Consider the following 16,591-nt stretch of genomic DNA (forward strand, 5'->3'; position numbering starts at 1 on the left):
GTTAAGGAACAAATGCTACGCTTTTCACATTGGACTGTTATAGTGCCACCAGCAGGTAGACTTTAGCAAAACACATTTTTGGAACACAATGTCTCAAATCAGGCATGCTGCATCCGACTGCCATGAAAGGTCTAAGATTGGCGAAGAACAAATGCCACCCTTTTTACATTGGCCTATTATAACACCACCAGGATGCCTGGCCTGGTGGAGACCTGTGCTCAGAAGAGCACTGCTTCTAGTTTAATATTTATTTCACCCCAATCTGGCTAGCCATTGTCAAAGAAAAGGTCGATCCTTTTCACTTGACTGACTTAACTGGAGCTGAGTTGTAACTTTCTAGCTCAGTTAGTCTGTTCTTGAGAGACTAATTGTCTCCACCAGCCGAAGGCATGGGGGAGAGGGAGAGTATGTTTTCCCCTCCGCCCGCCCGCCTGTCCGTGTGTGTGTGTGTGTGTGTGCGTCCGTCCGTCCGTGTGTGCGTCCTCGCAGTTTGTTACCACCTAATCTCAGTCGCCGTTGGCCCGGTCGCTGCCAAAATGAGCACACACACACTCCCTGGATGCCAATTCAGAACCTCTGACCCACATTTTTCAAATGGGCCTGTTCTAGCGCCACCATGAGGCCGATGTTTGCAAAACACATTTCTGTACACTACTCTTACAGATTTTGTCCAAAAATCCTACAAATCGGTAGGCAGTATCTCAATAGTCATGTGATCAAGTCTGATCCGTCTGATATTTCATATTCCATCCTGATTGGCTAATATTAGCTTCCAAAGTTAGCAGGATTGCTCCGTTTTTGAACAAAATGCCTCAAATCATCAACGCAGCTTGCGATTACCGTGAAATTTGCCACACATATTCCCATTATGTCAAGGAACAAATGCTACCCTTTTCACATGTAGACTTTAGCAAAACACATTTTTGGAACACAATGCCTCAAATCATGCATGCAGTGTCCGATTGCCATGAAAGGTCTAAGGTGAAGAACATATGCCACCCTTTTTACAATGGCCTATTATACAGTAGCACCACCAGGACGCCTGGCCTGGTGGAGACCTGTGCTCGGAGGAGCACTGCTTCTAGTTTCACCCTAATACATACATACTAGATTTCTTTTTGCCTTTTATGGTAGGCTACATTATAGCAAGACTTTCACAGAGCAGACAATGACAAATAATAACATAAACATATGACTGACTGCATGGTACTAATAATCAAAATAAACAATGTACCATATTATACATGTACTTTAGATCTGGAATGTATACATTTTTATGTTTGAAAATTGAAATGTATGAACATGGCACTGAACCGATAGTTCTGTATATGCTGTGTGCTGTTTGCTGTCGTGCGAACACAGGAGGACAACATTTAGTACTTCCTCCAATTTGTTTATTCTCAACTATTTAATAACCCAACCCAAGCCCAAGGGTGTGTACTGTCACATCATGATGACAAAGACAAGAACATAATGGCTGTAATTATTTTATAATTATTAATTAAACTATTCGTGTTCCAAAGACTTTGTTTGCTTGTGCAAAATAATATGTCACACGATGCCCCGAGCCAGGGTGTTGTTAGTTTTATTCATTCAACAGACAGGGCTGTCACAACCATGACATTTTACATTTAACATTTTGAATAAAGGACTTTACTTGCAACAGAGTATTTTTACATTATGGTATTGGTAATCCATTTTTTTGTCTTATATTGCTAAAAGTACCAAACAACAACAAAATTTTAATCCAAGTAATATTTTAGTAAAACAGTATCAACGTATACTTAAAGTACCAAAAGCAGAAGTATTCATTATGCATGGTTTCCTCACTTTCCTGCAGAAAAAAGGCTTGGCCAGGTGGCAGGCTCTGGTGCGCGCGCATAGCGCTCAAAATGCGTAATTAATTAATTAATTTGATCAAATTAATTCCCTTCATTTTGATAGATCTTTATTTTTGCCCTCAACATAGGAGGAGAAGTTGCTTAAACAAACACATGAACGTGCCCACGATGACGCAAAACACAACTACATGCTATCATCATCCGCATTTATTCAACATTGAATAAATAGGTTGCGTGCCTGTACGTTTAGGAGGAATTTAGAATAGTTTTCACCAGACTCTTGGCCAGGTGCTACAGATTGTGTGCCGCGTGGCCCAACTGGCCAATAAAGCGCTGCAGGAAACCCTGTAATCATAATGCATTCTAGAACCAACCTTTTAGTAAAGTGTAAAATGAACTCCCTGTTCAGTCACTGTGGTTAAACAGTATTATATAAAATAATAATAAACTAAAACATATGTCTTCAAAGGCATCAAATGGCATACCTCGCTGGCATGCCATCAAGACTAAGAGCATGCATTTTCAAAGTGTAATGTTAATCAGCATGTCCCTTTGTTTCCACCTATGTATCCATCCTTCTGTTTGTCCAGCTACAAATGCATTAACCTTGAAACGGTTGGTGCATTTGACACAAACACCAACACATTTGGCACAAACACGTACAGTACACACTGACACACACACACACACATGCAAAACCACTCACTCAAACCATATGACTCAGCATATTCAAATGACAATTTCTTATTTTTTTCTCTTTCTCTCTTAATCGTGTTTGATCATGTAGTAGCCTCATAATACTATTATTACATTTGTGTGTCCCAGGAGTTGTGGCTTCAAAGAACACGAAAAATGCAGCAGCTGCGATGAACAACGAAAGCTCCACCGGCTATCTGTCAGTCTGTCCGTCACGTCACACTTTCGCCCCCTACTCTCATCTCTGCCACTGTTGGCCCTATCCATGCCAAACTTTGCACGCACACACACTCCTTGAATGCCAAATGACAACCTCCGCTGATTTCTCACATGGTCCTCTTCTAGCGCCATCATCAGGCCGATTTTTGCTAAACACATTTTTGGACACTGCTCCTACAGATTTTGCCCCCAAATCACGCAAAGCGGTACACAGTATCTCTAAAGTCATGTCATCAATATGGATCTGTCCCATTTCCCATATTCCCTCCTGATTGGCTACAGTTGCCTTCTAAAGTTTGTGTATGAGACCTGACGGTCGCTGCCGTGTGTGTGTGTGTGTGTGTGTGTGTGTGTGTGTGTGTGTGTGTGTGTGTGTGTGTGTGTGTGTGTGTGTGTGTGTGTGTGTGTGTGTGTGTGTGAGTGTGTGTGTGTGTGTGCGTGCTGTGACATGATGTGTCATGTCATGTCATGTCATGTCATGTCATGTCAAGTCATGCTGTTCAGACAAAAATGTTTGAATTTATCATTCATCAATCCAATCCTTCTTCCTCAGAGCCTTCATGAGTATAAGGAGATACCACAGCGCCCCCCAACAGCCGACGCAGGAACAGCATCCCCGAGTGCCTCTGTTGAAGTCACAGCCACAGCTTTCACAAACCAGTCTGATGTTCCCCTCTACAGCACTGTCAGTTTCCAACACAGCTCTGATGAAAGTCAAAGTGAGAGCAGGTTTTCATACAGAGTATTCCTGGTTGCCATGGTTGGCTCTACGCTCCTTGAAGTGCAAGAGGACTAAGTAAGTAATTAAGTAAGTAAGTATTCTACAGTCAAGGTCAACTAAAGCCCAAGCTTGACGACACACGTCCGAAATAATGAAGGATCTCTGATGGATACCTCATTTGAAAGAAGTGCGTCACAGGCCCGACCGCTCCTCGACCTTTGGACTTTGACCATGCTCATTAACTTGGATTTTTCCCCCCCTGTATAGTTTCTGTTGTTTATTTGCCTAAACATTATTCCCATTCCTTCACCAACACTGGCAAAAAAAAAAAAAAACAGGAGTCTTGGTTTAAATGGGACATTTCTATATTTGGTCAGAATAGTTGAAACGTATATATCAACAACTTGTTTTTGCTTTAATGAAGTGTCTTTAAAAAAAAAAGCCTACAAAACCTGAGGCTCAGTTCATAATTGGGGACTTTAAAGCCGGGACAACATTATTTTAATCTTCTACATTTATTAAATAGTAATTAAAAAAGAAAACACATACTCCAACATCTAGCTAGTGTCCATGCTCTCTGCCAGGCCAACCTCTCCTCCACCTCCCCCCTGGAGGCTGTTGTAGATGGAGGCCATGTCGGGGTTGCTGTGGATCTGGTTGGCGAAGTCGGCCATGCTGGGGCTCCGCTCCACCTCCGGCACGGCCAGCAGGGCGGCGACAGCGCGCATGGCTGAGCGCCTCAACTCTTCCTGCTTCTCAAACTCCTGCTTCACTGAACCCGCCTTCACCTGAGACAGAGAGGGGAGGGGCGTTAGAAATGAGTGTGTGTTGGGGGGCACGGTGGCGCTGTTGGTAACGCTGTCGCCTAACAGCTAGAAGGTTCTGCGAGTCCTGTGGGCTCGCTTCTCCGTGTCATCAGTGCCCACACCCTAGGTGGGGCCCTTCTGTTTTTGCATGTTCTCCTCATGTCTCCTAGGGTAGATATACCCTCACAAAAACATGCAGTAATCCTGGTCTCTACGTATACTGCCTCCCCCGGTCCAGCCGGGGCGCCTGATGGAGGGGAAAGGAACTGGTTGGAATAACGTGTTACTTCCACACGCTATGTCCAACCGGGGAAGCTCCCCCCCCCCCCCCCCCCCCCCCCCCCCGTCAGGTGTTAAGAAGCAGCCTGCTCACTCCTCACGCACTGAAGGAAGCATGAGCTCAGTTCAGGGCCCTCCCCAGGTTGGCAGAGGGAGAGCAGAGCCCAGGATTACAGCTTAGGCAATTGGCACTGGGTGAAAAAATTGTGGGATAAAAATTAAAGGTAAAAAAAAGGAAGTGTGTGTGTGTGTGTGTGTGTGTGTGTGTGTGTGTGTGTGTGTGTGTGTGTGTGAGAGAGTGTGAGAGAGAGAGAGAGAGAGAGAGAGAGAGAGAGAGAGAGAGAGAGAGAGAGAGAGAGAGACTAATACCTTGGTAGTACAGGTAGCTCTTAGCGGTTCCACCAGCCGGTCCAGTCGCTGGAGAACAGCACCAGGACACAGAGACACCAGTCTAGCTAACATCAGGAAGGTCAGCATCTGTCACATCACAACGTGGATTCAGAATTAGGGGTGGGACAAAAATACCGCGATATATCATAATACTCCCTCTTATCGTATCGATGCAATGATGATATGTTATTATTAAGAAAGCACTGTCCATATTTACATAAAGCTTTTTTATCTCATGCATAGCAGTTTAATGTATACATTGCTTTATATCTCCTCTCCATATTTCAACTTGTTGTGTTTTTTCTTAAATTAACGCCCTATACTTGATCATACGACAGCGTCACACAGAAGCATCAAAAGTAGCAGAACCACAAGCTCCAAATTTGTGTCTACGTTTTCTATTTTTGAAGTTGAATCCTGAAAAAATAACACTTGTGAGGTTTCTACCTGACAGACATGACATTTTCTCCTATGAATAAAATTTGCAAAGGAGTTTTTAGTGAGGGAAATACAGATAGAAAGTGTAGAAAGAAAGAGATGTGCGTGCATGCGTGTTTGACTTACTCTGATGTCATAGTGGTCCTTGAGGCCTTCCTCCACATGGTCCAGGAACAGCAGGATGTCCAGGCCGTCCAGACAGTTGTCCAGCAGGGTGTACATGCACTCAAACGCTGCTTTACGCACGTCCAGACCATCGTCCACCGTGTGCTTAAATGGACCCATCTCCACCTGTAACCATAGACTGTATAAAATATATGGACAAAGCGAAGCCATTGGTTTTTATGCAGCGCAAATGACACAATATGGGTCCTTGGCATGGGTGTTGCCATCATAGATTGTAAAGGCACCAAAGGATGCTATTGGCTGCCAACGGTCACGTGCAACCGCTGGGATACATGGGAGAATGTGGTCGGAGCCTCCCGAAATACAGTTTAGTTGGCCACGCCCCCCACAACTTTATCATTTATTTTAAAATAAATTGGACCAAATTTCGACAAAACCCATATGATGGTGATTGAAAGGCAATTTTTAACTAGCGTTAGGAACCATACAGTATTCATGAAAATGTTAATTAAGGTTAGAACACGAAAGGGGAAAATGAATGGGATCCAATGGAGAACAATTCTTTTTGCGATCGGCCGGGGGGGGAAACAGCGCAACTAGCGGCCAATCATAGGAAGTTTTACTTCCGTATTGGAGTCATTTTGAAACGGCAGAACTATGCCCCTGCCTGTAACACAGGCACGCATGCACACACAGTAACACACACGTCGCAGGCACGCACGCATAAATGTAAACACACAGACACGCACATTCCTATTCATACGCAAGAGTGATCAATGTTCTGATTTCTTATTTTTAAAAATGACAGTGTTCTGGACACAGCGCCGCCGCTACTATGACGCGCATGACGCAGTGAGCGTCAGGCATCACGTTGCCAAAAGGCACCAAAAAATGAGAGAGAAAGGAAAAAAAAATAGCCAAGCCGAACCATTTGATCTGGGGGCACCCAACAGCCAGTTGCGAGTCAGGCCCTGTCTGGACAGTAGGCCTACCAGAGATCCTGGTAGGATAGAAAACCAGTAGAACTAGCAAGCACGTATTTTGGCTATTTTCACAATGTTTGCCTCTAATATTTGACAATTTGGCCAATGTTTAATTTGTCATTTTAGAGGTATTAAAAAGTCCTTAAATTGTCCCTTTAGAAATGTGCAGATACCCTCTATCTATATACTTAAACTGTATGTTGGTTTGTTTACTGTTGAGTGAGAAAACAACGTTGCACATTAAGTTAATCATCTGGGGAACCCCCAAAATAATTTGGGGACCCCCCAGAGGGTCCCGACCCACAGGTTGAGAACCACTGGGATAGAAAACCAGCAGTACCAGATACTGATCTAGCTTAGTTGCTATCAGTCAATCACATATGAAGCCTTTGCTAAATTCCTCCGACCAATCAGCTTACCTCTCTGATGAGGTCCTTCCTGACCTGGGTCTCGTTGTAGAGGTGAGGCAGCACTGTTGCTAGGAGACCACGGATAAGGGAGGGCTTATTATGGGCTGCCGAGTTGAACATCACCAGGGCAACGCGCCGCACGTTGATGTCATCGTCTTTCAGCGTCTTCAGGAAGTCTCCTGTCGTGCGGAGAGGAAATTATTTTATGAGTGTGTGAGTACTGTGTGTATTTATCATATTTCAACAATCCAGGTATAAAAGTAGGTTTTAATTGGATTAAAAGAATATGTTTTAAGCGGAGCAGTGAGAAACTCTATGGCCAAGTTGGTGGTGTACATACATTGTCAATAACAGTTGTAGTCAGGTGCAATGTTTTCACTAAAACCAAGTTGTTGGAATGGAAATATACTTTAATCCATTCCTTTCTCTCTTCTTTTTTTCAGTACATTTAGTTAGCTTTTTGTTGTCTGGGTTCTATGTTGGCAAAAGGCAAAAAAATCATACTGTATAATTGAGTATTTGTTTATGAGTTTATGAGTAATGAGTCGTATCATCATCGCAATATTCAACAATGTTATGACATATTGCTTGTTTTCCATACATCGTGCAGCCCTAGTGTGAGTACTGTGTACGTTACCTATACATCCTAGTGTGAGTACTGTGTACGTTACCTATACATCCTTTGAGCAGAGCGTCTATGGGTGCAGGCTGGTCTATGATGGTGAATTTGACAGCTGTCACCACAGTGCTACGAGCCAATGGAGAGGCTGTGAAGAGTGGATAGTTAATGGCGGGTTTAAACATACTTGTCATTTGTTGTTAGGAATAGTTACATACACATGAAGGCAAAGGCAGCCTGGTATAGAAATACTCTGTTACTTAGGAGTAAAAGTCCGGAATTCAAAATGTAAGGAAATATTGGCATCAAAATGCACTTAAAGTACCAAAAGTAAAAGTACAAAATGTTTCAAAATAGCAGATCTGCAAGCTCACAATGTGCTTGTAGATTGCCTATTTTCAAATAGCCAAGGTATAGAATAGTATGTTTTATAATATTATAATTTATATCTGCAAAGTAACTAGTAACTAAAGATTTCAAATACGTTTAGAGGAGTAAAAGTACAACATTTGCCTCCGAGATGTAGTGGAGTAGAAATAAAAGTATTGGAAATTGGAAATACTCAAATAAGTCCTCGCACAGACACATAGGCACGCGTAGCGCACATACCCGCGTGCCCCCCCCCCCCCCCCCCCCCCACGCACGCACGCACGCACGCACGCACACGCACACACACACACACACACACACACACACACACACACACACACACACACACACACACACACACACAGAGCCCTACCAGCAGTGAGTTGTTGTTTGAGTCGGGGCAGCAGGTGTGCAGGGTCCACTAAGGTGAGCTTGCCCAGACATTCTGCCACCAGGTTTCTGGTGCCCTCTTCTGGACACTGGCAGTTCTGGAACAACAGCGTCCAGATGGACTCTACGTGGGGCGAGAGACTAGAGGCTGGACAGGCACTGGAAGGAGAGAGAGAGAGAGAGAGAGAGACAGAGAGAGAGAGAGAGAGAGGAGGAATAAAGAAGACATACGATATGGGATTAAATGACAGGAGAGGAGAAATGAAAGGAAGATGCTGCTGTTATGAAAATTATTTTACATGTATATCGTCACTGTTGTCACCTTGTATGTCCATAACTGTTACTTTTCAGGAAAAGGAAAAAGGAACCTGTGCTCCTATGGACCCAATGTCGTTATAATTTAGTCACAAGCTCTTGATAATACTTTTCATTGGTTAAATATTTATTAAAAACCCTGAGACAGAATTAATCACTTGTACATTGCTCCCAGTGAGCAGGTTGGTGCCTTGCATGGTTTCCTCCGCCACCGGTGTATTAATGTGTGCGTGAATGGGTGAATGTAATGCACAATCTCTGTAAAGCGTTTTGGATAAAAGCGCTATATAAATGCACCATTTACCATTTACATACAGAGGTGTTGTGAGCAGTGTTCATTTCGTAGACTAAAACTACAGATATTTTTCGTAGACTACATTTTCACTGTTGAAAACTAAGCAAAAACTGAATAAAAACTAACTGTGATTACTAAAACTATTACTAAATAGGTTGACAATTTCGTCAACAAATAAAAACTATTTTTAGGGAGGGACGATTGGAGAAGAGATCCAGTAGAACTAAAACAATGCGAGCGGGCTGTTTGTAACATTGTATTCACAATTCACATAGTGCTTGACTTACTTTCACAATGGTTTAGAAATAACAAACTTAAGGATCTGCTTTTCCCTATACTTTTGCTTGACAATGTAAGGGCATTAATTTATGAAAAAACATGAAACATTGACATCTGGAGACACAAGGTTTCTGCCTGACAGCAACAATATGTAACTTCGTTCTGGCTTAATAAATAAACATGCAATGATGAAATGAAAGACACTGAACTTGAAAGTTAGAGAGTCATGTTAAAGATGACAGTGAAAGAGATATGTTCAGAGAAATATACACTACTAGCACACACACGCACACACGCACAGTCGCACACACACACACACACACACACACACACACACACACACACACCTGATGACTTCTTTGAGGGAGTGCAGTAACAGGTACTGTCGTCGCGGCTGTGCAGAGATCTCTTTGAGCAGGAAGGGCAGGTAGTCAGGGAGACTGCCTACCGCCATGCTGCCTAACGCACAGGACGCTGCTGTCTTCACCTACAGCACAACACACACAGTAGCACAACATGGACAGAGATGGACAACAATACAGCGACAAGCAGAGCGGTTGCTTGCGGTGACGGATCTGGCACTTTTCAGGATTCAAATTCAAAAGAAGCAGATGTACAAGCCTAAAAGTAGCAAAAGTAGCAGATCTATAAGCTTGAAACGCTTTTTTATACTTTTATACTTTTTTATGACTCTAGGGCAGTTGTCTTCAACGTTTTTCAGCCAAGGACCCCTAAGTTGACAGAGAGATGAAGTAGGGACTCCCACTACATACTGTATAAAATAGGTTGCTGATTAAACTTTTACATAGATTTCATAGTTTGACATAGACTTGTTTGACAGCACTATCATGTTGTATTTGTGTTAGTGTGTATTAGTAAACTTCAACCTTTCACTCTTTACATAGTCTGCTCTTTTTTCCCCCTACACCAAACCTCTTTGCAGAAAATAGACGATCTGCTATTGTTGGCAAAGTTCTAGGGTTAGTGTAAAAAAAAAAGAAACAAGGTTCCAATCACACAAAGATCTGGCAGCCCCCCTGTAGTAATTCTGAGGACCCCCTGGGGGTCCCGGACCCCCTGTTGAAGACACCTACCCTAGGGCATTAATTTACAACAAAAAAAACACACAAAAAGTTAAAATATGGAGATTTCTGCCCAACAACAGCAACAATACCTAAAAAAAGACACATTTCAAAACAAACCCCTATGAGTACTGTATGTATAGCTGTGTATACAGCTAGAATATTAAAAGTGAAGTCCTACCTCTTCACTGGGTGAGGAGAAGGCCTCCAGGATGACAGCCTGCACCTCCTTGCTGCCTCCCAGGCTGCCTCCCCTCCCCACCTCCCCCAGACACAGCAGAGCCAGCACACGCACTGGCTCTGAAGAACTGGAGCTTTTCACCTGAGCAGAGCAAAGGACAATACAATGCAATACAATACAATACAATACAATACAATACAATACAGTACAATACAATACAATACAATACAATACAATACAATACACTACACTACACTACACTACACTACACTACACTACTCTACACTACACTACACTACACTACACTACACTACACTACACTACAATACAATACAATACACTACACTACAATACAATACAATACAATACAATACACTACACTACACTACACTACACTACTCTACACTACACTACACTACACTACACTACAATACACTACACTACACTACACTACACTACACTACAATACAATACACTACACTACTCTACACTACACTACACTACACTACACTACACTACACTACAATACAATACAATACAGTAATAGAGCAATAACCAAAGTGACAGTATCGCAATACAATGTCCTCTTCCATTAAGCTCAAACGTCAACCAATTTTTAATGACAGTATTCTAATGTTGACATTAGGGATGGGACGATAATCGTTATTATTGTTTATCGTGATAAAAGACACTCAACATCGGTCAGGCACTGGGATCAATTCACCTTTTTCAATTCAATTTACCTTTTAAACCCTCTATAACTGGTAATACCGACTTGGAAATAACGTACTTGATGCAGTCCTTTTTCACTATCTACCAAATCTCTTTGCCAAAAAATTGCCGATCTACAAGCTCACAACGCGCCACGACGCGTTGTAAACTTGTAGATCAGCTATTTTTTGGCAAATGTTCCGCCCCAGGATAATTGATTATCGCGAATCGTAATTTCTTTGGTCACATAAAATGTTCATATATCGTCCCATTCCTCGTAGTCTCGCGTGGCCAGACTGTTGACTCCCGCGATTTGCAAATGCTCCCGTCATACAGTCTGGAGCGACGGAAGACTGATGATGGGATAAAGCGGAAGTGTAGCCTCCTCCTCACTTCCGTTTCATTTTTACCATCGCTTATATTTATCAAACATATCATTTTCCAAATGTCTGTCTGAGTGTCTGTCTGTCTGTCTGTCTGTCTGTCTGTCTGTCTGTCTGTCTGTCTGTCTGTCTGTCTGTCTGTCTGTCTGTCTGTCTGTCTGTCTGTCTGTCTGAGTGAGTGTCTGTCACAGCGTTTCTCCTCAGTGGCTGGAGCAATTGATCTGAAATCGCATCACCATTAGCATATGAACACACCTGACATAACTGTGAAGCCCGTTTGTCACTTTCACAAATCATATGCTGTATATTAGCATTTTTATGGTGTATCTATATCTATTCTGCATCTAGCTTGAGGCATATCTATTCTGCATCTAGCATGAGGCAACATGTTTAACCAGCTCTGTGTGTGTGTGTGTGTGTGTGTGTGTGTGTGTGTGTGTGTGTGTGTGTGTGTGTGTGTGTGTGTGTGTGTGTGTGTGCAGGCGGGGGGGGTTGTCTCGCCCTGTTACAGATTTTGTCCAAAAATCATGCAGATCGGTACACAGTATCTCTGTAGCCATTAAACGAAACGGGTATTTCTTACATTGATGCTCCTACATATTATCATGCAAGCACCAGTTAAAGTTACTTTCCATCCCTCATATACTGTGTGCACAGTGCACATATCCCATAACCCACACACTGCACATCATTTCGGAGCTCATATCTTTGAACGGGTAAGGGCTAGTCCTAATATAAATAAAGATCGTCTAAGCATATTTAGCTTGCTGCTTAGCAGACATTACACTTTAAGCTCAAACCCACCTCCTGTATGAAGGACGCCACCATGCCTGGTGTTTCTTTGGGACACACAGCGGACAGGGCAGCCACACAGCGGGCCACAGAGTGGTAGGACTGTCTGTGTAGCGCTGTGCTGTCAGGGTGGGACGGACCACTGTGGAAGGGCTCTGTCAGGGACTTCAACAACTGTCTGAGAGGAGAGGAGAGGAGAGGAGAGGAGAGGAGAGGAGAGGAGAGGAGAGGAGAGGAGTGACAGAAACACATCTGATATGTAACCATAACTAAAACTTACAATACTGCATATTATAACCACTACACAAGAAAACGCTGTCAATAATTATACAAAATACATACATCAGGTATATATTATTGGCTGATAAGCCTATATGACATCCTGAATTATATTTCTATTACACATAATTATCTAGAATATCACATTAGGAGGACAGGACCCAAGACTTTTACCTTTTGTATAGTATTTATCCACCTGTTTCCGCAGGAGTTTACTGGAGATTATTTGGACCACACTTCCGTATTAACAGCAGACATACAAGTTCACGTCGCGTCGCAGATGCAGCCCGTTGTGAGCTTGTAAATGGCTGCGGCGCCGGAAGCTCGGTACAACGTCTGCGCAATGCACTATGGGGCGTTGGAAACCCGTGGATAACATCGATATGAAATATTTTTTCTCTTATAATTTTTATCCCACAATTTTGCAACCCATTTTTTCACCCAGTGCTAATTGCCTATGTATCCCTGGGCTCTGCTCTCCCTCTGCCGCGCCTGGGGAGACAACGGACTGACCTCATGCTTCCTTCTGTGCATGAGGAGTCCAAGTTGCTTCTTTTCACCTGACAGTGGAGATTTCCCTGGTTTGGACGTAGCGCGTGGAAGGAACACGTTATTCCAACCAGTTCCTTTCCCCTCCATCAGACGCCCCGGCTGGCCAGGGGGAGGCATTATTGAGACCAGGATTACGTGCATGTTTTTGTGAGGGTATCAACCCTAGGAGACACGGGGAGAACATGCAAACTCCACACAGAAAGGCCCTATCGCCAACCCCACCTAGGGTGTGGGCGCTGATGACATGAAATATGAAATATAGCTTACACACGCACGCACGCACGCACGCACGCGGGGCACGCGCGCACACACACACACACACACACACACACACACACACACACACACACACACACACACACACAGTGCATACTTGTATCCCATGTTGCTAGTTTTGGACTGCACCAGAGCTTGTAGGAAGTCCATGATGGCGTTGAGCGCCCCGCCCTGCAGCAGAGGGGAGTGGACCAGGCTGAAGACCCCCGGCAGCACAGAGGAGCCCAGCTTAGCCAGGGAGGAGGGACAGGCACTGGCCATGGTGGTCAGCAGGGTGATGGACACCTGACAAACAGTACAAAGTAAAAACCTCCAGTAAGACTCCCTAATCGGGAGATGATAAGCGACCATCACGTCGCATACTCAAACTTTAGAAGGCAATCATAGCCAATCAGGAGGGAATATGGGAAATGTGACATATCCATGTTGATGACATGACTTTAGAGATAATGTGTACCACTTTGCGTGATTTTAGGCCAAAATCTGTAGTAGCAGTATCCAAAAATGTGTTTTGCAAAAATCGGCCTGATGGTGGCGCTAGAAGAGGGCCATGTGAGAAATCAGTCGGCTGGAGGATGTGGTTTGCCATCCAAGGAGTATGTGTGTGCAAAGTTTGACATCGATAGGGCCAACGGTGGCAGAGACGTGATGGACAGACGGACAGACAGACAGACAGCCATTGGAGCTTTTCATAGTAACTTTGGTCGCAACAAGGAAACTCTAACAGCCTTACTGTACCTAGCTGAGTTTAGTTTTACTTTAGTTTATTAGCGCATTGTAATATAAAACAGGAAGGAAAACAAGGGGGTTGAGTGTCATGTAGTAGCCAATGGCTATATCGTCATACATGGCTACTAGCCATGTATGATGAAATAGATGGAGAGCCCTGCTGCCGCTGGGGGAAGCCACAGACACGGCTTGAGTAAAAGTAAAATATGTGTCTTGGAAATGTACTCAAGTAAGAGTAATAAGAAAGAAATGAAAACTAAGAAACAGATCCAGAATCTGTTTAACGTACAGTACATTTACACAGTTGCTGCCCACCGCTGATCAAAATAAACTTGTCTTGTCAAGAAAAGGCTTATTTGGAATCCTTTCCTTAATGGAAAAGGACATTAAATAACATACATCAAAAGTTCAATAAGAAAAACACAACAGAGTACAAGCTTACAAGAGGATACTGTATACTCCATCATGTGATAGTGCTGCTTGCAGAAAAGAACAAAAACAACGTGTCATGACTCATGAGGTGATGCGTTGTTAGCTTTGAGTTGAGTATAAATTCAGCTTTACATGTGTATGTTCTCCCTCAATAGTCGGGGGCCTTAGGGAGATAGAATGGTAATTTCAGCATTTGTTTTGCACAAAAAACATTCCTTGGGCTAGAAATGGCCCCAGAAAATAACCACAAAACTGTGAAGACTCATCACTTTCCATCACTAAACCATCGTTTTGTAACATTGGCCAAATTTTCAAATATTAGAGTCAGAAATTGTGTTGTGAGCATGTAGATCAGAATCGTGCTATATGAAATGTAATGACTCAACCCAGAAAATACCCACAAAACTGTGAAGACTCATCACTTTTCATCACTAAACCTTGGTTTTCTGGGGCCATTTTTAGCCCAAGGAATGTTTTGACAAACAAATGCTTGCAATGGATTCAGCATCATGACAAACCCCTAGTTAGACCCCTCACATCCTACTTAAATACCCAGAAAAAAATGTTTTTCTGGGTATTTTCCTCCTGTATAGAAAGTCGATGGGAGCCCAACTTGATTTGGCCGCTGTGGCGACCCCGAAGGTCGCCAACTCGGGCGCTCTAGCTAAATCATTAGAGCATGCCCTGGGCTACATCTGTGCAAAATGTGGCGCTTTTAGACTGATTAGCACGAAAAAATCCTAAGGCCTCCGACTACAACTCACTCCTTCCATCCTCTCTCACCTCCTCTACACAACAAAACCCTGACTGTTTTCCCGTTGCCCACTCTCCCGTCCCCCTATGACACCGTACCAGTTGTGTGAGAGTTTAAAGACCCAATGAAATGACTATTTTGGGTATTTTATTTTGAAGTTTCAGTTTGAAAAGGAAGCCTGTATGTTTCTGAACCAATCCGAGGGGACCAGCCCTTCAGGCGATGGGATTTAAAATCTGGGTAATGGGAGTAATGGGAGCCAGCAATGGGAAACAAACAGGTGAATGTAATCAAAGGTTCATTTATATGCAAGCGGACCTGTCTATGTCATCACTTGAATTTCTGTTCACAGGAAGTAATTAAGAATGGCCTATTTAGGGACCTTTGATATAAATATACACAACAATTATTTATGTTCTATTTTTTGGGCATCTAGTGTTAGGTATGGCCATATTATCACTACAGATATGCTCTAAAAGTGTGAAAAAACATGTTTTTGATTTCACCCTGTCTTTAATGTTTAATGGACGTCAATGGAAACCCGACTCTGGCTTTTTGTGTCATCATCCATTTGGTGAGTTCTTATCTCATTATACCAGTAAACATCTGTTAAAGTTCATTTGAATCAATCCATGGATACCTGGGAGACGTGCATGTCGCTCTCGTCCACCAGGGCGGGCAGCTCTGCCAGCGCAGGCTCCAGCGTGGCGGGTTGGAAGGAGGAGGCGTGGTGGAGGACCAGGGCTGTCAGGCAGCTCAGTGTGGCCAGCTTCAACACACGCTGGTTCTTCCTCAGGAAGGAACCCAACACACTCACTGCCTCTGACAGGATGGAGGACAGGTCGATCTGGGAGGGACGAGAAGGAAAGAAGGAAAGAAGGAAGGAAGGAAGGAAGGAAGGTAGGAAGAAAGAAAGAAAGAAAGAAAGAAAGAAAGAAAGAAAGAAAGAAAGAAAGAAGGTAGTGACTCTCAACTCTGAGCTTGGAGAGTAGTGGCTCTCCAACTTTTTCAAGTCAAGAACCCCCAAATTAATGTGTATTTTGGCTGCAGACCCCTGCACAAGATTACTGTTGATGAAATGTTTCAAAAATATTCCATTATTTTGTAAGATAAAAAAAAACAGATCTGCAAGCTCACAACGTGTTGCATCGCGACGCATTGAGAGCTTGTTTTCAAATAGAAAGAATGGTTTAACTGATTTAACACATTTATCTGGGGATCCCCCCCTGGAACCCCCTGAAGGA

The 16,591-nt window shown here is 43.3% G+C and overlaps 1 protein-coding gene across 1 annotated transcript in view; it reads right to left on the minus strand.

Moving 5' to 3' along the window:
- Nucleotides 1-3,426: 3,426 nt before the first annotated feature.
- The window catches only part of LOC308286829 (cullin-associated NEDD8-dissociated protein 1-like), a gene marked incomplete at its 5' end in the record, with an annotated part of 34,838 nt that continues 21,673 nt past the window's right edge, over nucleotides 3,427-16,591 (minus strand). Inside the window, 12 exons of the mRNA XM_080727952.1 lie at nucleotides 3,427-3,460; nucleotides 4,027-4,265; nucleotides 4,932-5,039; nucleotides 5,517-5,681; nucleotides 6,919-7,088; nucleotides 7,581-7,676; nucleotides 8,271-8,446; nucleotides 9,524-9,663; nucleotides 10,440-10,580; nucleotides 12,338-12,503; nucleotides 13,530-13,717; nucleotides 15,988-16,194. Of these exons, the coding sequence (XP_080584078.1) occupies nucleotides 4,035-4,265; nucleotides 4,932-5,039; nucleotides 5,517-5,681; nucleotides 6,919-7,088; nucleotides 7,581-7,676; nucleotides 8,271-8,446; nucleotides 9,524-9,663; nucleotides 10,440-10,580; nucleotides 12,338-12,503; nucleotides 13,530-13,717; nucleotides 15,988-16,194 (1,788 nt within the window). The 3' untranslated portion in view covers nucleotides 3,427-3,460; nucleotides 4,027-4,034. The remainder of the gene's footprint in view (nucleotides 3,461-4,026; nucleotides 4,266-4,931; nucleotides 5,040-5,516; nucleotides 5,682-6,918; nucleotides 7,089-7,580; nucleotides 7,677-8,270; nucleotides 8,447-9,523; nucleotides 9,664-10,439; nucleotides 10,581-12,337; nucleotides 12,504-13,529; nucleotides 13,718-15,987; nucleotides 16,195-16,591) is intronic.

Source organism: Nannobrachium achirus (assembly GCF_963921795.1).
Source record: "Nannobrachium achirus genome assembly, chromosome: 6".
Classification (NCBI taxonomy): domain Eukaryota; kingdom Metazoa; phylum Chordata; class Actinopteri; order Myctophiformes; family Myctophidae; genus Nannobrachium; species Nannobrachium achirus.